Source organism: Vombatus ursinus, unplaced genomic scaffold (genome assembly GCF_900497805.2).
Source record: "Vombatus ursinus unplaced genomic scaffold, bare-nosed wombat genome assembly UNPS02011591.1, whole genome shotgun sequence".
NCBI classification, from domain to species: domain Eukaryota; kingdom Metazoa; phylum Chordata; class Mammalia; order Diprotodontia; family Vombatidae; genus Vombatus; species Vombatus ursinus.
In genome coordinates, this window is record NW_020951369.1 from 4355687 (window position 1) to 4378146 (window position 22460).

General features: G+C 37.7%; 1 protein-coding gene across 1 annotated transcript in view; it reads right to left on the bottom strand.

Moving 5' to 3' along the window:
- Window positions 1-22460, bottom strand: part of VWA3B (von Willebrand factor A domain containing 3B) — a 202179-nt gene that overhangs the window by 68915 nt on the left and 110804 nt on the right. The window contains exons 14-18 of the mRNA XM_027856651.1: window positions 13494-13592; window positions 9946-10128; window positions 6660-6790; window positions 5078-5241; window positions 1864-2001 (exon numbers count right to left, since the gene is read on the bottom strand). Of these exons, the coding sequence (XP_027712452.1) occupies window positions 1864-2001; window positions 5078-5241; window positions 6660-6790; window positions 9946-10128; window positions 13494-13592 (715 nt within the window). The remainder of the gene's footprint in view (window positions 1-1863; window positions 2002-5077; window positions 5242-6659; window positions 6791-9945; window positions 10129-13493; window positions 13593-22460) is intronic.

A 22460-nucleotide genomic window follows, 5' to 3' on the forward strand; every position in this document is an offset into this window, starting at 1 on the left:
AATTGTAACTAGATGTCTATAAAATTTTGCTCTAATTATATGCTATTTAACGATTGGTATTATTGGCTAGTATATACAACTAACTTTTTATTAAAGAGACTTTTTTAATTTTTAAAAACAGATGGAGAAGCATACTAATTTCTCTGTCATTAATTATGCCCAGACAACCCTGGCTATTCATATCAAGAAGACATAACCAAAGCACTACTCACCTAATTGCAAGAAAAGTATGAGCATATATGATTTAATGTCATGAATCAGTTCTGGGAATATATGTAGAATTAAGTAAAGCATTATTACAGGACAGTTAATTTCATAGGAACAATGCAACATCACAATTTTATAGCAACATTTTAGAACTTAGCAGTACATTGATACTACTACATACTACTAGAAAAACATTAATTATACTAAAGTTATATATAGTTTGTTTATATCCAAGACTTAAAGGAGTGCCCATCTATTGGGGAATGGCTAAGCAAATTGTGGTTTATGAATGTAATGGAATATTCTTGCTCCATAAGAAATGATGAAATGGACAATTTCAGAGAAGTCTAGAAAGACCTGTATGAACTGATACAAGGTAGAATGAGCAGAACCTGGATAACTAGTTATGCAACAACAACACTATAAAGAAAAACAACTTTAAAAGGCTTGACAGTTCTAATCAATGCAATGATCAATTATGATTCCCAAAGACTGATAATGTTTTCCACCTCTTGACATAAAGACAAAAGTTGCAGAATAAGGCATATATTTTAAAAAAATTCCATCCTTCACTGCTCCCATTTTTTGTCAATTTGCAGAGTATGTGGAGAAACCTCAGAGTTGATTTAACTAATACTTTCAGTGATTTAGAGCAGGGGTCAGCAAACTATAGCTGGAGGCCCAAATTCCTATTGCATGCTGTTTACCTTTTTTAATGCAATAAAACTTGATTTTAAAATATCAAAACCATTCCTAGCTTCTGGGCAATGTGGGTCTTAGTTTACCAACCCCTGCATTAGAGCATTTTTCATATGGTTATTTACAGTTTGCAACTCTTCTGAAAACTTCAATGCTGGTTTTGTAAACTCAAACTGACAAAGAAGATAGGAACTATCAAAATGGAATTTTGTTTAAACAATAAAAATTCTATGAACATATTTTCCTCATTTTAAGCAAATCAATATCTGTTTTTTTTAAGGCAATTAGGCTTAAGTGACTTGCCCAGGGTCACACAGCTAGTAAGTGTCAAGTGTTTGGTCTGAGGCCAGATTTGAACTCAGGTCCTCCTGACTTTAGGGCTAGTGCTCTATCCACTGCACCACCTAGCTGCCCCCAGCAAATCAATATCTTAAAAAGATAAACAAGTAATTAGTGATCTTTTCATTTACATTGTTGTAGCTATTGTAAATATTGTTTTATTGGTTCTGTTTGTTTTGCTCTGCATCAGTTATGATGCCTCTGATGCTTACTCCCTATGTGACTTTCAGTAAGTTACTCCCTGGTCCTCCATTTCCTCAAGTATTAAATGAAAGAGTTTAGAAAAGCGAGCTCATAGACTTCATTCAGCTATAGATTCATGATCTTAACCAAGAGACTCAGCTAGGTGGCATACTAGACTAGAGCACCATACTTGGAAGTAGGAGGATCTGGGTTCAAATTCTGCCCCAGATCCTCACTAGCTATGTGACAGTGGACAGGTCAATTAACCTTTCCCCCTCAGTTTCCTCATCTATATTTAAAAATGAGGAGATTGGATTTGATGGCCTCTAAGTTCCTTTACAGCACTAAACCCAAGACCATGTGATCTATTAACATCATTCTTGTGTAAATCAGAGCACACCTGCGTTTTCATCTAGCTCTCTTTTGCAAGCTGACCTTTACAATTGAGTGAACAGCTTTGTTTTCTGGAAGACCTCTTTTGTTCAGGAGGAAGGTGCTTTTTTGCAATTGAGCTCTCTTCACTGAGCTTCTTTTCGATAAAAGAATTCCTGAGCAGACTAGTTTTTGTTGGTTCTGTTGGAATTTGCAGAAAGAAGAGGTTTGGAAGATTGGCATAGAAGGGGAGGGAGAAAAGACAATTTAGTCCAGTTTCTAAACAATCTCTCTGGTAAATACGTACTGTCTCCACACCCTTGCTTAAGCTCTCCTTTCCATTTGGATAGACGTTTACACTGATTTCTTAACTCTATGGTGGCACACTAGAATAGAGTGCCATACTTGCTATGGTGCAGGATCATCAAATTTAAATAGCTACTCTGGGGGTTTCTGGTCTCTCTATCTTCTACTCTGGAGGCGAATAATACATACAGATCCATACTCTAATTACAAGCAACCCAAATCCTTGAAAGCATTTGTGTGCATTGAGAGAGAAAACATGCAAAGCTAGAGAAGACCTGGAAAATCCAATCTTAGATAGTATCTACCATTCACAAAACATATCGACTTTTTAAATGGGGCAGCTAGGTGGTGCAGTGGTTAGAATGATGGGCCTGGAGTCAGGAAGACTCATCTTATTGAGTTCAAATCCAGCCTCAGACACTCACTAGCTGTGTGATCCTGAGTAAGGCATTTAACCCTGTTTGCCTCAGTTTCCTCATCTGTAAAATGAGCTGAAGAATGAAATGGCAAACCACTCCAGTATCTTTGCCAAGAAAACCCCAAAATGGGGTCATGAAGTCAGACACAACTGAAATGACTCAATAACAAATAAACAGTTTTATGGCATAGGAGAAAAATGCATTTAAAAGGTTTAACTGAATTTTCCCCTTATTAATCGGTCAGGTAATATCAAGGATCCTACTGATGTGTGCATTTTCTTAAAAAGTGAAGCCAAAGTCACTTTCTAACTAACCTCTGCCTGTTTCACACATTGATCACTCCCAGGCAATAGTCAATTTTGACTGCTTGGAGACAAAGGAAGCCTTGGGAGTACTGGGGACGTACTTGGTTAAGTACCAGTGCTTTCCTCTATTTGTCAATGCTCTGATTTATATTGCTGGCTTTTCCAACATTGACCCTCATTCCAATTTCTGACCAACCTGATTTGGATTCTGATTTTGGTTTGGTTGACTCCTCATTGCCTTAGTTTCACATTGGTTGTTTTGGGGATCCTTATATTGATTCCATACTCATGATTGACAGGTCTGTCTCATGATCCATTTCCTATTCTTGGCTTCTAGCCAAGACCAAGTTAGACCAACAAGTAGACTTTGTGGAGATTTCGTGTCAATTTAAGTACCCATCCTGGTCCACTCAAAGAAGAAATAGCCAGTAGTACCTGATGAGGCTAACAAGAGTAGGGAGGAAAAGTGAAAAAATTCCACTCTCAGACCTCCACCAGTTTCATTCCATTTCAAGGGACAGAACAGGGACCAGTCAGTCATTCAAGCCTCTTAAAGGGGATAGAACAAAGAGACTGACCTAAAAATACTCCTATGAACACAAGATCCCAGATCCTACCAATCCCACAAATTTTTTTTTCTACTGAAGTTGCTAATGAAGCAAAAATGGCTAAATTGATGGGGCCTCTATTAAATCCAGTTTTTAATTGTTACATGAACCCCAGGTCCCATGTATATTTCAGATAAGTGTTTAGGGTAGCTATAAAAATTTAAAGAAAAGCAACAAGAATAGCTAGCATTTCTATAGTACTTCAAGATGTGCAAAGTACTTTACAAATATTATCTCATTTTTTCCTCACAACAACTCTGGAAGGTATCCTCATTTAACGGATGAGAGAACTGAGGAAGATGACTTGCCCAGGGTCACACAGCTAGTAAGTGTCTAAGGACAGATTTGAATTCAGGTCTTCCTGACTGTAGGCCCAGAGCTCTATCCACTGAGCCACCTAGCTACTTCTATAATTGGCACTAATAATAATAATAATAAAATGTTTTTGCCTGTATAAATTGGCAAAAATTATAAGCAAATCTTAAACTTATCCACATCAAGAGGAATTGCCGTAAATGTTCTGGGCTTTGCATAGGAAGACAACACTCCTGGGGGAATTTTTTTTTTAAGTGGGAGGATGGATTTGCCTTGATCTCTACTCATAAATCTTTAGAACTTTAGAACTAGAAGGGCTACTACTGGGTTGGCTGCCCATATTCCCACTGACACCTACTGAGGTTGGTCATGCCATCTGCAAAGTTAACTGGTCTATGTGAGAGCTGAAGCTACAGTTCTGGCTTCATTAGCATCTGCTCTAACTCCAAATGACTGCCTGCACAGAAGCTACAGAGCTTACCCAAAAACAAGGTGAACAAAAGCACCTGTATCAGGGATGAAATTCAAATCTTTACTTCTACCTCTTGCCCCTGTGCCCAGACTCCACATATCAACACCAATTCTCTTGCATAGAGAGGCAGAAATAACTACAAATACATCTCAGGATTGTCTAACTCAAACACTAAAATGTAGGTTATGGCAGTAATAAAATCTAAGATGGGACAGTATGAATGAAATGGTAGCCTCTTTTCCAATGGGGATTTAATTTTATCCCCAACTATCACCCAAAATGGAAGGATGAATCATATGAAAATTCAACCCATCTAAGTCACTAGTACTTAGGATCAAATATAAATCTTCCGTTCAACTTTTAAAACCCTTCATAACCTGCCCACGCCCACCTTTCCAGTGTTCTTACACCTTATATCTCTCCTCTTTGATACAGTGACACCATTTTCCTTCCTGTTCCTCACATAACAACACTCCTCTCAACTTCTCGATATTTCCACCCGCTGTCCCCCGTGCCTGGAACACAATCTCTCTTCATCTCCACCTCCTGGCTTCCCTGAAGTCTCACTTCCTAACATCTCACCTTTCATAAGACACCTTTCCTCCTCCTCCATAATTCTGGTGCCTTCATTCTGTGATCCTCTCCACTATCTATCTGTCTTGTTTGTAGTACATTTTGTCTTTTTGAATGACATCTTCTCTTGTTATCCTGTCTTCCCCATTAGACCATAAGTTAGCCCTTTGAGACTAGCATTTTGTCTTTTTGTTTTTTTGCCTTTTCTTGCATCCCTAGCACTTAGCACAGTGCCTAGCACTCAGTAGGCACTTAATAAATGCTACTGACTGACGGTACCTGCAAATGGTGCTTTCTTCTTCAAACGAGTTTGAGGTGGGCTTCCACAAGGACTAAAGAAACCAGTCTCAGCTGGGGATACTGTTCTAAGTGTAGGCTTCTGTAGAGGTATGTCTGTTGTACTTTCTGTTGTTGAAACCACTGCATAGGTGGGCTTTTTATACCTGGGGATTTTTTAGAAAGGGAAAATAGCAAAGAGAGAACACAAGATGTTTCTACCAAGAATGCACAAATATATCATTAGAAAAGCAAGGCAAAAAAATGCTACATTTAAAAATTCAACTACTTTCCATTTCAACACATGAAGAATATACAAATAGTCAAGTTTCAGTATAACCGATTTTCAGGGATGCTTTCCAAATCTTCATTTATTCAATGAAAAATAAAAACAGAACTCCAACATGGAGAAACTGCAAACCCAATTCTCCAACCTGTGGTTCCCCAGAAGATACAAAGCGTGCCAGTGTCACAATACATGACAAACACATCATGGAGCCCCCAAGCGAGAAAAAGGGTAAAGTTGGGAAAATGGAATCATTAGTCCCAGGATAGATTTATGCAACTGCAGCTGTTGCCCTCCTGCTTAGATAGTTCTACTGTTCATGGACCTGAGCTAGCCAGCAGCCCTAGGAGGTATGCACTCTCTCTAGAACTGCCATTTTTCTGCTTGAAGTCAAGACTTAGAAATAGGTGCCCACATACTGTTGCATTTAAATAATGCAACAATGACCCTTACCTCTTGCTATGTTTTTTTCCTCTTTCAGATAGATTTGTTATGCATTTTGTAGTATAGTTATGTGGTTTGGTGACTTAGCTTCCTATGAGGAGTACACTCCATGAGGACAAGGACTAGATCTTAGCTAAATTGTAACTAATATAGCATTCTGCCCGTAGTGGATGGTTAATAAGAATGTTGAATGATGAATATTTTATATATAGAACGAAAGAGTTAGAATGAACTTCACTAGCGATATTTAAGTGTAGGCATTATGGGAGTACTACGGAAATACCATCAGATATATCATCCTCAATTGTTGTTCAGTTATTTTCAGTTGTGTCCAATTGTTCATGACCCCATTTGGGGTTTTCTTGGAAAACTCTGTGACAATTCTCTCTCCTTTCTCACTGATGTCAGTACCTGCCTCACAGTTTCCTACTCTGTAGAAATTCTTGCCTTCCTCTTGGCGACATCAAAACACTGTTGATGCTCACTCAAATACCTTAAACGACAGCAGTGACAAGCTGTGGAAATACTGAGTACTATGCAGACATCTCAGATCTTGTACTTCCTGAAACACCTTGAATGACACTCTGAGCTAACTGACTTGTAACTTTGTCTCTAAAATAATCTTGTTTGAGCTCATTGAAATGGAATTGTTTAAAATTAGATTCTAAATGTTCTTTATCTAGGCTCTCAAAACTAATCTTAAGGAAACCTTAATTTAAGGCTCCTTTTGCAAAAATCAATCATGCAAAATGTGCTAAAAAGGAAAAACAATGTCACAGGAAACTTAACAACAGATTTCGGAGGACTTGAAGACATTATGAAAAATGTGTGTCATACGAGATACAGAATAATTACTCAGTTTCTTCATCTTTCTCTGCGTTATGCCACCAGTCCAACAGCATGGATTCAGTGTAAAGGTTTTGCACTCTCTCAAGGTCATTTTGTCCCATTTCAATTTCACGTAGCAAAAGGTTCAATTGTTTATTCTGCCAAAATGAGAAGCAGACACATATACTATTCTGAAAATATGGCTGATCCACATTTTACAACAACATTTCTTAAAGCTTGTAATCTGGTTCAGGAAAAGAAAAAAACAAGACTTCATTTATTTTTTCCATTTTAGTTTCCCAAAAGTCCAGTCAGGTGGTCATCTTTCAATTAAAGTCAAGTTAACCAAGTCAACAAACATTTTTTCAAGAAATGTCCTCTCTACATGCTCTTATTTATTTATCTATTAATTAATTAATTTTAATATTAACTTTTAAAAATTTCTGATTTCCAAATTCTCTCTCTCCCCGAGACCCCTCCCTTATCCATTGAGAAGGTAAACAGTATAATGTTAATTACACATGTGAAGTCACGTAAAACATGTTTCCATATTAGCCATCATCAAGCATTTATTAAATACTATGTGCTGGGACTTGTATTAAGTGTTGGATTAGCAAAACTAGTCCCTGCCCTTGAAATCTAATGGTGGAGGGGAGGTTGTTGTTGTTAAATCATTTCAGTCCTGTCTGACTCTTTGTGACTCCATTTAGGGTTTTCTTGGCAAAGATACTGGAGCGGTTTGCCATTTCCTTCTCCAGTTCATTTTGCAGATGAGAAAACTGAGGCAAAGAGGGTTAAGTGACTTGCCCAGCCCAGAGTTACACAGCTACTAAGTGTCTGAGGTGAAATTTGAACTCTGGTAGATGAGTCTTCCTGACTCCAGGTGCAGCACTCTATCCACTGCATCACCTAGCTGCTCCAATGGGGAAGGCAGAGGAGGGAGAGATAATAGTACAACTTTGTACAAACAAGATGTATAAGAGATAATTTCCTTTCTAACTACCTTTGGATAAATTCATGGTTACAAAATGTAGGGGAAAGCATTTAACCAACATACAGAGTATCTCAAAAGTCACTGCAATTTTAAGGTTAAAATCGTACTAAGACTTTTGGGACACCTGTAGTTCAAAATTTTTCCTGCTATTTAGGCATATTCCATATAAGTCCATTTCCAAAAATAGGATGTCTGGTAAACAATATTATAAGGGAATTAATTTCAATAAGAACATGAATCTAGAGTTGGAAGGGACCTTAGAGGTCATCTAATCCAATAATCTCATTTTACAAACAAAGAAATTGAGTTTCAAAGTGTTAAGTGACTTGTTCAAAGTCACACAGGTAATAAATATCAGGGGAAAGATTTGAACCTATATCCTGTGACTCCAGAACAATGTCTCTGGAGATCAGATACATTGAACTGATGGTTTTCTATAAACATGTCTTTTGTGAGGGCAACATTCTATGGCATGTGCCCAAACAAGATAATTCACAAAGCAAATGACTTAAATATTGCTTTGTTAATAACTCCGCAAATTCCATAATAAGTGAAACAATGGGACATCTCCATGGAAGAAGGAAATGAGGTTATAATAAAAAATCTTTCAGTTTTGACTGCTAGATTTTTTTACTTCTCTAATATATGCCAAAGAAAGACAATTGAACTATAGATAATTGAATTATAACTTCTTCCAAGGCCAGAATTAGTCAAAACCATGAAGTAAATCTGTCTTTGGTACCTTCCTCTACTCTGTAGTATACATCACTCAAAGACCTACTCAATTCACTTATGTGGCTTATTGGTTGATTAAACCGTCCCCAACTGTGATTTCTAACTCTGTCCTATATTCTCCTTCATCAAATAATATGTGATTTCATTTGAAAAAAAAAAGTGTGTCTTCTTCATCAAATGTTCTCTCCCATCACATCTCCTTCAAAAATTATTACTCCCTGTTTGGCTGATCTTAGCTAAATGTTAGGAGGAAAGCAATCTGATTAAACTAATTCACACTAAGTACGAAAGACTGACAAACACTGCTCTAATTCCGTGTATTTTGTATCAGAGGATATTTGCTAATTCAAACTAATCTCCAATCACTGCAATTTCAGTCCATTTCATTAGTGGAATAACATCATGAAGATGTTAGCTGCTTGGAATAGGGGTATGATATGATAATATATCATCTCCCACCAGAACAGTAAGTCTCATTTGTTGAGGTCATTCCAAGAACCTGAGGATGCAGTTTTCTATTGCTAGCAGGGTTGGACATTGTCAAATCGAAACTGACCATTTCTTTAATGGGGTTTGACTGATGAACTCTGAGTGCAGATAAAAGCATATTTTTTTTCACTTTTTAATCTTTCTTTCTTCCTTCTTTCCTTACTTTCCTTTTCTTTCTTTCCTTCAGTCTTTCTTTTTTGCAACATGGCATGTGGCTAATAGGTTTTGTATGACTTTATATGTATAATAGGTATTGTTTTTCTTGCCTTCTCAATGGGTGGGAGAGGAGTGGAAGAATAGAGAAATTGTGGAAATAGTGAAAATAAAATTTTTTTAAAATAATAATAAAGTAGTTTGAAGCACTCACTCCCACACAATGGTTTAGATGTACAAGATGCAGTTTTGCCTTCTCCTTCTGGTGGGGAGCTGAGGAGTAAACTACAGATTCTAGCAAGGGGAAACCAGACATGAAGTAAAGGGAAGGATAATAGGCCCTCATAATCCTTGGGAATGTCCTTACTGACATTTACATAATCTCAGGATTATAGATTTATAGTAGGGAGCGACCTTAGATGCCAATTCTCTCATTTTACAGATAAGAAAAGTGATGTGGGGTTCAAAGAGATGTCCAAAGTCTAAAAATCATACAAATAGTGTGTTTGCAGCAAGATTTGAACTCAGGTCTTCTTGACTCTCAGCTCAGCACCCTTCTTACCATGCGACCTCACAAGGGGCGCAGTAAGACATTCATAAACAACTTTTGCTGCCATTTTATCTCTCTTGTCTCTCCTCTCTGGGAGACAGAAAAGCAAGCAGCAGATCTCATTCTCTTTTCCTATGGCCAGGCCAGGGCTCATATCATCTCTAGGGCAATAAGAGGATAAACCACCAGTTTGGGGACAAAGCAATGTATAAACAATACACTCTGACAGTAATCAAACCAATAGAATCATCCACGCCCAGGTTGTTAGGTAGCATTTTGTTGTAGGGTTTTGTGGTTGTTATTCCAATAAGATGAAAATCATGCTACACTAATCTCAGGTCAGTAATTCTAAACCAAATGAACACCTCCTTCCCTGTCAGATGGACTCTTACCACGTAAACACCTGGCTCCAAAGGATCCGGGGAACCAAAATGAAAGTAATGGAATTCTCCTCCAGTTCTCAGGGAGAGCTCCTTCAAAAATTCGTTGGCATCTTCATCATGGTAGTTGAAGGAGACTGTATGAATAGGGATTTTCTTTTGATGTTGGATTTGACAAAAAATCGTTTCTACAGGCTATTGTTGGTTATTTTTAAAGGATAGAAAGAGGTGGGGGAAGGGAAAATTGAAGATGAAAGAAAAGGGGAGGGGAGGGGAGAAAGAGAGAAAGAGAAAGAGAAAAGGAGGGGAAAAAAGAGAATAATTCCTTAGTATACATGCCACTGTGACACCAGCAATTTTCATTTTGTAATTTCATGACTAAACTATGGATGTGTTGGTTTCATTTTAAAGTCAGTGGTTTGATTGTGGTCTTTACGCATGTAAAAGTCAGCAATTGATATGATTTATGAGTTTAAAGAATAAACTGGACTTATAGTTCCCTGTGCTTTAAAAAAATGGATTTAACTCTGGTGGTGATGATCTGCAGCCAGAGTAGGTGGCAGAAAGGACAATGGTTATAAACCAAACGCTTAAGGGAAACTAATCAATCAATAAGCATTTATTTAGGAGCTTATTCTGTGAGAAGCATTGGACTTTCCAGCACTGTGCTAAGTATTGGAGATACAAAAATAAAAGGCAAACAGTCACTGTCCTCAAGGAGATTACATTCTAATGGAATCAATCCTATGCTTATTGAAGCCAAGGAAGGTGGAGACCTATCTTAGCATTCATGCAGTCTTCTAATGGCATACTAATGCCTCCCCCTAAAGATTAATGAGGTCATGCCGGGGCCATCTCCAGTCATCCTGATCTATATCTGGCCACTGGATCCAAATGGCTCTAGAGGAGAAAGTGAGGCTGGTAACTTTGCACAGCCCTCCTTCCCTTAAATCCAATTCACTAGCAAGTCAGGGCATCACCTTCCTGATGTCATGGTCCTCTTCGACAATGAAAGACAAACAACAATAACAACAATGAGGTCATGAGAGAGCTGGGAAAGAAGAATGAAATAAGTGTCCATATCTTACTCCCATTCTTACAGTGATAAAGAATGGACCTGATTCTCTTAGACCCAAATAAATTTACAGAGGATTTGTGTTGTTCAATAATTTTTTCCCAAAGTTTGGGGAGTGAGACTCAGTATACTGTGTTAGTCTTCCACAGCTATTGCCAGTCCTCGGTCACTCCCACCATCTGCTTTCTGGCAGCCAAGCCAGGAACAAACTAACAAACCTGCCAAAGTGATTAATTCAATTTCACTCAACACACACCACATAATTCATATTTATGTAGCACTTTAAAAGTTCATAGAACTGTTTTTTAACAACCACTTTGTGAAGAATGTAATGCAAATAATAATAACCCCATTTTGAGTATGAGACTCAATGAAGTTTAAAAACTTGCCAACGATCACACATCCGTAGTCAGAGCCTGGACTCAGATCTGGGTCTTTTGTCTCCAAGACCTCAAGAGGCCCCAAGGTCCTTTGTGGCCTGCCATACAGAGAGGGGCTCAAATCAGATAAAAATATAATTGGGAAATATTTAACAAAATAAATAAAAATACAATAAAACACAAATAACATTAAATTTTAAAACTAAGTCAAACTCACGTAGAAATGGGGTCACTAAACCATACATAAGGATCTCTATCAGCCATATATTGACTTAGAAAACCACTTATTAATATTATCTATTTCTATTGTATTTTTATTTTGTTAAATATTTCCCAATTACATTTTAATCTAGTTCAGACTGCACTGGGAGGTATTTTTGGCCATAGTACATTGCCATCCTTGTGTTTGACATCTATGATTTGTACTATAGCATTCTATGTACAAGGTTCTATACTATGCTAGGCATTGAAGGGTATAAAAACGAATGAGACATAGTCTCTGCCTTTAAGAAGCTTTCAGTTTAGTAGACAGCCACAAATTCATGCTATCTAACTTGAAGTGGCCCTACACTCCGACTCAGAATCCTCTTCTTGACTCTCTTTTAATCAGTCACGAAGAATCTAAGTGCCTATTATAGGTCAGGCACTATGCTCAGTGTTGAAGATACAAGTAAAAAGAATGAAACAATCCCATACTAGAGAGTTTGCTTTCTAATAAGGGAGACAAAAAATACGTCTATAAGTACATGCAGCAAAATAAAAACTGAATAAATGGGGGAAAAGTACAAAATAATTAAATACAAGGTGGTTTTGGGGGAAGGACAGTAGCAGTTGGGAAGATCAGAAGAGACTGGAGAGGAACAGTAATGTCTAATGAGGCTGGAAAGCTTGGTTGGGGCCAGGTTGTGAATACCTTTAAAAGCTAGAGGAGTTAATACATTATCTTAGAAATAATAGGAAACCATTGCAGTTGATTGAGTAAAGGATGGTAAAATCCACATTTAAGGAAAATTGCTTCAGGAGCAGTGTGTAAGATGGTGCAAGACTTGAAAATAAAGGTGATCAATTAGGAGGCTGTTGCAATAATATGGGTGAGAGGGATGAAAGCATGAACTGAGATGCTGGCTGTGTGAATGGAAAGGAAGGGTTAGATGAGACCAATGTGGAGGCAGAAGCAGAAGGATTTGGTGTCTATTACATTTTTGGCAGCAGGTATTCCGAACATTTTTCATCCACAAATCACAAATCTGCCTTTCTTACTTCCAACAAATGACCTAATCTAATTTACTAAGAAGATGGATTCAATTTAACAAAATCCTTGGACTTACTTCTTTTCTACTTCAGAAAGGATTTTTGTGGGCTGACCTCAAAAACTAACCTCTATGTTACATTACTTCATATGAAAAAATATTCTATGCTTCAACTTTTGATTTCAGTAACACATCTCCCATGACTTGGAGGGGCAGGGAATTCATGAGGCGAGAAGGGAACCCAACCAGATCAGGCATGGCCACTGGCTGGAAACTCACGAGTGAGTGGCTACCTGTATTATTATATTGAATGGTTTTTAGAGGAAGAAGCTGTTCAGTTCCATTCAGTAGCAACTTTCAGTAATGACATTCTAACCAATGATAAGATAGAGATGTGAGTGGGGGAAAGAGGGAAGAAAATGATAAGATCCTGAAAGATAATATTAGCACCAGTTCTAAAAATATACATAGGTATGCCCCTGACTGGCTCTTTTCCTTACTGTATTCTCATCAGACCTTTTCCTCCCAGAAATCAAATTCCAATATCTTGTTCCATGGGCTATATAAAACACATAATTTCACAAGTAAGGCATGTTCTCTTTTCATGAAGTATTATTTGTATTTATAGTTGTGTATAACCTTAAAGAGTCACTAATTCTTCTTGCATCCATTTTATTCCCAGTGTCTTTAGATGGAAAAGCTGGCTTCCAACCAAAACAGAAAATGTGGAAACTTTCTCAATAGTTTTTTAGCTAATGGGTTTTAAGGAATTTGGAGGCTCAGCTCATTCACAAAGTGGTATTTCAAATATTTCCTGCTGCTTCTTCTCTGTTCTCCCTATGGATAAAATAATACCTGATCAGGCCTCCCATCTGTCAGTATATAGATTACTTTTGTTTCTTTATCAGCAAAAGCAGTTTTAAGGGCATCCATTGTATTGGTAGAACTTCCAACCTGGTGGTGGGGGTAAGGGGGGAGAGGATTAAAAAGAAAGAAAACATTGAAATATTACTAAACAGAGATAAATTTCTCTAATTTTTACTTTAAACATGGGCTTCCATCTATCTCTAAAATCACTGACTTGGTGCAGACTCTGATCATTGACTAGGATTTACAATAATATCCTTCTCATTCAATACCCCACCTCCAATATCATCACTCTAACTATCCTGCTAAAATCATCTAGTCAATAAATATGGATTAAGTGCTTACTATGTGCCAGGCACACAGTAAGACACTAGAGATAAGAAGATAGAAATGAAAAAGTCCCTGCCCTCAAAGAACATACATCCTATAGGGAACCCCCCCTCCCTAATACACATACACATGTACTCAAATATAAACAAAGTATATATAAAACAAATAAAATGTAATTTTGAGGGGAGAGTGCTACCAGCTAGGGGGAAATCAGGAAAAACCAAATGTACGGGGTATCACTTGAGTTGGACTTTGAAGGAAATTAGAAATTCTAGGAGGAAGGAAGAAAGGAAGGAAGATGGCATGTATTAAGTACCTATAATGTGCCACGCACTGTGATCTTACAAATATTATCTCATTTGATTCTCACAACGATCCCGTGAAGGAGGTACTATTATTATCCCCATTTTCAGCCCAGGAAACTGAGGCAGAGATTAAATGACTTGCCTAGTTACACACTGCTAGTAAGTGTCTGAGGCCACATTTGAACTCAGGTCTTCCTGACTCCAGGCCTGCCGTTCTATCTACTGAACCACCTAGCTACCCACGATGGGAGCACCTAGATGAGAGATAAAGTGTCGCATAGGAAGGAAAGCAAGATGCCAAGTTGAATGGATTGTAGAGTATATGAAGAGGAATAACATATAAGTCAGGAAAAATAGAGCTGGACGATAAAGGGCTTTAAGTGGTCACAGAAGTATTAGTATTTGACCATAGAAGTAACAGAAAACTACTAGAATTTATTTAGTAGAGGAATCACATAGGGGACGCTAGGTGGCACAATGGATAGAGCACTAGGCCTGGAATAAGGAAGACTCATTATCCTAAGTTCAAATCTGGACTCAGACATTTACTGGTTGTGGGACCCTGGGTAAGTCATTTTACCGTGTTTGCAAAATGAGAAGGAAATGGCAAATCACTTTGCCAAGAAAATCCCAAAATCCCAACAAAAAGTTGAAAATGATTAAATGAAAGCTGGGAAACAATTTTTACAGCCAGTGTGTCTGATAAAGGCCTCATTTCTCAAATATATAGAGAACTGAGTTAAATTTATAAGAATACAGGTCATTACCCAATTGATAAATGGTCAAAGGATAGGAATAAGCAATTTTCAGATAAAGAAATAAAAGTCATCTATAGGCATATGAAAAAATGTTCTAAATCACTATTGGTTAGAGAAATGTAAATTAAAACAACTCTGAGATACCACTTCACACCTATTAGATTGGCTAATCCGACAGAAAAGAAAAATGATATATATTGGAGTGGATGTGGGAAAATTGGGACACTAATGCACTGCTAGTACAGTTGTGAACTGATCCAACCGTTCTGTAGAGTAACTTGGAACTATGTCCAAAGGACAATCAAATTGTGCATACCCATTAATTCAACAATATCACTACTAGGTCTGTATCCCAAAGAGATCTTTTAAATGGAGGAAAAGGACCTATTTGTATAAAAATATTTATAGCTTTTTGTAGTGATAAAGAATTGGAAATTGAGTGGATACCCATCAGTTAGCAAATGGCTAAACAAGTTGTGGTGTATGATTGTGATAGAATACTATTGTGCTATAAAAAATGATGAATTACATGAGAAAACATTTTAACATGCAAAATTTTTATTAATTTATTTATTTTTAGTTTTCAACATTCACTTCCACAAGATTTTGAGTTCCAAATTTTCTCCCTATCTCTCCCCTCCCTCACTCCAAGATGGTGTGCATTCTAAATACCCCTTCCCCTAATCTGTCCTCCCTTCTATCAACCCTTCCCCTTCTCTTATTCCCTTCCCCTTTTATTTTCCTGTAGGGCAGGATAGATTTCTATACCCCATTGCTTGTATATCTTACTTCCCAGTTCCATGTAAAAACAATTTTTAACATTTGTTTTTAAAACTTTGGGTTCTAAATTCTCTCCCTTCCTCCCTCCCCACCCACCCTCATTGACAAGGAAAGCAATTCAATATAGGTTATACATGTGTAATCATGCAAAACACTTACATAATAGTCATGTTGTGAAAAACTAACTATATTTCCCTCCATCCCATCTCCCCACCCTGTTTATTCTATTCTCTCCTTTGACCCTATCCCTCATCAAAACTGTTTGCTTCTGATTACCCCCTCCCCCAATCTGCCCTCCCCTCTATCGCCCCCCCTGCTCTCTTGTCCTATTTCCCCCCTATTTTCCTATAGGGTAAGATAGATTTCCATACCCAAGTGAGTGTGTATGTTATTCCCTCCTTAAGCCAAATCTGATGAGAGTAAGGTTTACTCATTCCCTCTCATCTCCCTCCTCTTCCCCTCCACTGTAAGAGCTTTTTCTTGTCTGTCTTATGTGAGATAATTTACCCCATTCTACCTCTCCCTTTCTCCTTCTACCAGTATAATCCTCTCTCACCCCTTAATTTTATTTTTTAGATATCATCCTTTCATCTTCAACTCATCCGGTGCCCTCTGTCTATATATGTATATATATATATATATGTATGTATGTATGTATGTATGTATGTATGTATATATGTGTGTGTGTATATATATGTTTATGTATGTATGTATGTACGTATGTATATTCCCTCCAACTACCCTAGTACTGAGAGAGGTCTCATGAGTTACAAATATCATCTTTCCATGTAAGAATGTAAATAGTTCAACTTTAATAAGTCCCTTAAGATTTCTCTTTCCTGTTTATCTTTTCATGCTTCTCTTGAGTTTTGTATTTGAAAGTCAAATTTTCTATTCAGCTCTGGTCTTTTCATCAAGAATACTTGAAAGTTCTCTATTTCTATTTCACTGAATGTCCATCTTTTCCCCTGAAGGATTATACTCAGTTTTGCTGGGTAGGTGATTCTTGGTTTTAATCCTACCTCCTTTGACCTCTGGAATATCATATCCCAAGCCCTTCAATCACTTAATGTAGAAGCTGCTAAATCTTGTGTTATCCTGATTATGTTTCCACAATACTTGAATTGTTTCTTTCTGGCTGCTTGCAATGTTTTCTCCTTGACCTGGGAGCTCTGGAATTTGGCTATAATATTCCTAGGAGTTTTCCTTTGGGGATCTCTTTCAGGAGGTGATTAGTGGATTCTTTCAATTTCTATTTTACATCAGGGCAGTTTTCCTTGCTAATTTCTTGAAAGATGATGTCTAGGCTCTTTTTTAGATCATGGTTTTCAGGTAGTCCAATAATTTTTAAATTATCTCTCCTGGATATATTTTCCAGGTCAGTTGTTTTTCCAATGAGATATTTCACATTGTCTTCTATTTTTTCATTCTTTTGGTTTTGTTTTATAATTTCCTGATTTCTCATAAAATCATTAGCTTCCATTTGCTCCATTCTAATTTTAATTTTTTCTTCAGTGAACTTTTGGACCTCCTTTTCCAATTGGCCATGTCTGCTTTTTAAGGCCTTCTTCTCCTCATTGGCTTTTTGGACCTCTTTTGACATCTGGGTTAGGCTATTTTTTAAGGTATTATTTTCTTCAGTATTTTTTGGGGTCTCCTTTAGCAAGCTGTTGACTTGTTTTTTATGATTTTCTTGCATCACTCTTATTTCTCCTCCCAGTTTTTCCTCTACTTCTCTTACTTGTTTTTCTAACTCCTTTTTGAGCTCCTCCATGGCCTGGGACTGATTCATATTTTTCTTGGAAGCTTTGGATGTAGGAGCTTTGACTTTGTTGTCTTCTGGTTTTATGTTTTGATCTTCTTTGTCACCAAAGTAAGATTCTATGGTCTGAGTTTTTTGCCTCCGATTGCTCATGTTCCCAGTCAATTACCTAACTTTTAAACTCCTTATTTAGGTAGGGTTCTGCTTCCAGTGTGGAGAATGTACTGTCCCAAAGTTCAGGGGTTTTGTGCAACTGTTTTCAGAGATACTTCTTTGGACCTGTAAATTTTCAGGTCTTCCAAGGTGGTATGATCAAATGAGAGGTGTTTACTCCTTTCCTGGCCTGTGCTCTGGTCTCTGAGTGACCACAAGCACTCTTTTCTGCCTTGGAACTGTGAAGAGTTTTCCTTCTCCACTACCACAAGCTCCACCACATCAGCACTCCTCTTTGCCCCAGGACCACCACCCAGGACTGTGACCCAGATCCAAGCACGGGCAAAGCAAGAGAATCCTGCACAAACAGAGAGATCCCTGCAATCCCCCTCTGATAAACCTCTCGATCCCTCCACCATCTGTGGCCCGAGAGCTCCTGAAATAACCATTGCTGCTGTGGCTGCTGCCCGGGGGCTGTACTAGGAGCAAGGCTGGACCACACTCCTCTCTCACCCAGGTCTGACAGACCTTTCCCACTGACCTTCTAAGTTGTCTTTGGCATTTGTGCATTGAGAAGTCTGGAAACTGCCACAGCTTCCTATGATTCAGTACTGAGACCTGTTCCAGGTTTCCTCTGGCCCCATCTTTGCTTGCATGACCCACACTGAACTGCACTACTCTCCAAACCTGGCACAACAGACCTTTCCTATTAACTATCCAGGTTGTCTTGGGCTGGAAATTTGTTTCACTCTGTCTTTTTGTGGGTTCTGCTGCTCTAGAATTTGTTTAAAGTCATTTTTTACAGGTATTTGGAGGGGTTTGGGGGAAAGCTCAAGCAAGTCACTGCTTTTACTCTGCCATCTTGGCTCCATTCAATCATGCAAATCTTATATATACGATGCAAACTATAGCAACTTGGATGTTCAATAGATGTTCTTGAGTTTTTAAGGATGATTTTAAAACTTTTAACTCAATGTACTGTACATTTTATGAGTTTATGTGAGGACCTTCTTGTAGATAATGTTACAGAAGCTGAGTCAAGGGTGAACAATACATTAATTCAGAATATTATTTTTCCCTGCATGCCCTGTCCTAATCATTTTGACCTAAAAAGCTGATACGATGGCTCTAGTCAAAGCCTCCCCTCAGTTACCCAATTGGTAAGACCACTTAATTACCTGATGATTTGCAAAAATTTGATTGAGATTATGTTTTTAATGCAAATAAAGAAACAAATAAAGGAATACAGGAAGGGTGGAAATGTCATTTATGGGGAAAGCTCACAAAATCCAATACCCCACTTCAAACAGTGTATTATATGGCCATTTAAAAACACCCATTAACTTTGTGTAAAGAAAGTTCTCTTGGCCCAAATAAAGTTACTTTTAAGACATTAAAAAAATGACAAACTGACTGATTTCAGAAAAACCTGGAAAGACTTACTGATGCAAAGTGAAGTGAGCAAACCAGGAGAACATTGTACACAGTAACAAGTATTGTACAATGATCAACTGTGAATGACTTAGTTATTCTCAGCAATACAATGATCCAAGACAATCTCAAAGGACTCATGATGAAAAATGCTGTCCACATCCAGAGAAAGTCTGAATGCAGATTGAAGCATACTATTTTCACTTTCTTTATTTTTTTCATATTTTTTTCTCTTGGTCTGTTTCTTTCACAACATGACTAATATGGAATATGTTTGACATGATTGCACATATGTAACCTATACCAAATTACTTACCATTTTAGGGAGGGTAGAGAGGGAGGACGAAAACTTGGAATTAAATTTTTTTAAATGAATGTTTTTACATGTAATTGGAAAAAAATAAAATACTATTTTTTAGAAAAAGAAAAAGACTGAACAACAGCGATAACAACAAAGAGGAATCAGACCTGTGCTTCAGGAAAATCATTTTGCTAGCTGAGTAGAACATGGATTGGGGAAGGAAAATATTTCATGCTGGAAGAGAACATTTAGAATAGACCAGGTGAGAAATGATAAGGTCCTGAACTTGGGTGATAATTTGTGAGTAGACAGAAAGGAATCAACCAAGAAAAAATTGACAAGACTTGTCAACTGAGGGAAGGGAAGAGAGGCAAAGAAAGATAATCAACATTTATATGTATATATATATACACACATATATATGTATACATAATCTACTATGTGCCAGGCACTGTCCTAAGAACTTTTTGCAAATATAATTTAATTTGATTCTCACAGCAACTCCATGAGGCAGATGCTGTTATCCCCATTTTATAGATGAGGAACCTGAAGCAAACATAGACTAAGTGGCTTGACCATTGCCACACAGCTAGTAACTAAGGCTGGATTTGATCTTTCTGACTCCAGGCCCAGTGCTCAATCCATTGCATTACTAGCTGCCTCTGATTGGATACATATGGCATGAGAGGGAATGAGAAATCAAGAATGACATGAGGTTTTTTAACCTTTCCTGGACAGAAAGCAGTACCCTAATCAGCAAAAGGAAAAAGTTTGGAAGAGGGGTGGGTGAGAAAGATGAGTTCTCCTTTGAAAATATTGAGTGTGGGCCACTCAGCTAAGAACATTGAGGGGGCAAAGACAAGTGCTACCTAGGAGAGGTGGTGACTCACCTTATGGTGGACCACTCGCATCCTCACCTACTATGGCTAATCTGACCTCTTCCTTAAAGCTTATATAGTGGCTTCCTGTTTCCTATAGATGAAGTACGAGATTTATATATCTTCTGCTCTTAAGTCTTTTATCAGGGTACTGAGTATCATTTTACTTCCCTAATCAGTTCCAATAACAATTCCAATAACTGCTCCATCTTTTTGTCTCAAAGAAACACACATTTATTCATCCTTTCCCTTCCTTTGAGCCTTTTCCAAGGCAGCACTATAAACCTTCAATGGCCTTTGTTAGATTCCTCCCATTTACAGCCCTTTATTTACACAGGTTCTGATAGCTACTCTTCTATGAACTCTTCGTGGATTGATTAGAGAAGGGTTGACAACTTCCACCAGCTTTCGCACATCTGACACAAGACGTCCATCCATATAACTATTCACCCCAGTTTTCTCCAATCATATATTTAACACTCCTGTTACTTACTCGATATTTAGTTTAATATTGATATCAGTTTAATATTTCTACCCCACTTTATGTATATCCTATAGAAATCATTTTCATTGTATAGATCATAAATTTCCAGAAGAAAGGAGATTAGTTATGTAACTCTAGAATGTCTGTCACAGCACCTCAAGAGATGATGACTAATAAACGCTATTTATTAGACATGGATCAGCTATCTCTATCATCTTTTATCTCTTAGTTCTTAAGTGATCTTCCTAAAGCATGGGTCTTACCAGGTCAATCCCTCTACTCAAAAATCTCCAGAGGCTCCATAAAACTTCCAGTATCAAATACAAAAGACTTTGGTGTTAAAGCCCTTTACAACCTGCACTCTTCCCCAACTCTTTCCAGTCTTTTTACACCATACAAGTAGAGACATAGCCCTTCCTCCATGATCCAGTGACACTGGCCTCCTTGAACAAGATACTCCATCTCCTATTTCTGGGCATTTTGACTGGCTACCTCCCATGCCTAGAATGTTTTCCCTCCTTACCTCCTGGTTTCTGTGGCTTCCTTCAAGTTCCAGTTAAGATCTCACCTTCTACATCAAGTCTTTCCCAAACCTCATTAATTCCAGTGCTTTCCCTTTGTTGATTATTTCCAAGTTATCCGGTATGTAGCTTGTTGGTACAAAGTTGTTTGCATGTTATTTCCCCCATTTCACAATGCTTTCAAGAAGCAGAGACTGTCTTTTATTTTTCTTTGTATCCCCAGGGCTTAGCACAATGCCTGGCACACAGTAGGTTCTTAATGTTTATTGACTGACTGCCTTTTTGACAATATCTGTGATGAAGATAATGATGATGATGAACTATATAACTCTTTTTTGACCTTAACTCTATTCATGGTGCCATTCTAAAAGCATATTTTCCAAAGATTGGCCTTGAGATTCCAAAGCTGACCCTTGAAACCCACAGGATAAAAAAAAAAATCACACAGACATTGTTGTTGGGTTTTTTTTTTATTTTATGCCTCCAAAAGGGGAGAGGGAGACTCAACCATAAAAGATAATTCAAATTACACTAAGGTCAGACTTTAGCACCAATGATTCCAGGAAGCTGAATAACTTATATTGGATACTGTCGTATACTGTAAATGCTTCTATCTGGGCATGCAAAGGACAGCTTGAAGCCCTTATTATGGATTTTCTGTCTTGAAGATACAGCTTTTAATGCTACTTTATCTATGTGTGTTTGTGGGTAAAAACTAACTCAGTTACTGTTCCTTCAGCTGTCAAAACAGTTTAAACAGACTGCCTGAATACCTCTTGGCATGAGCTTAATAAGATTATCTATCCCTTCTTCACCTCTCTTTCAACCCAGATTTTCTGCATGTCACCTGTTATTTGGTGTACGTGAGTGTTGCTATCTTTGCATTTCATAAAATTCAGCTGGATTTCAAAGTTCTGTTATATTGGGGCTCAGAATTCAGGTAAAGTATACTAATTTAGATGTCTGGTATTCAGGGAAGGGATTAATTTATATCTCTGTATCCGTAGTGCCTAATACTATGCCTAGAACACAGTAGGTGCTTAATAAATGCTTACTGTTTTATCACAGACTTAGATTTGAAATAGACCTTAGACCAATCTTCCTTATTTTACAGCAGTAGCTAAGAAATAAAGCTGGGGGGGTGGAGCCAAGATGGCAGAGTAAAAGCAGTGACTTGCTTGAGCTGTCCCCCAAATCCCTCCAAATACCTATAAAAATGGCTGTAAACAAATTCTAAAGCAACAGAACCCAC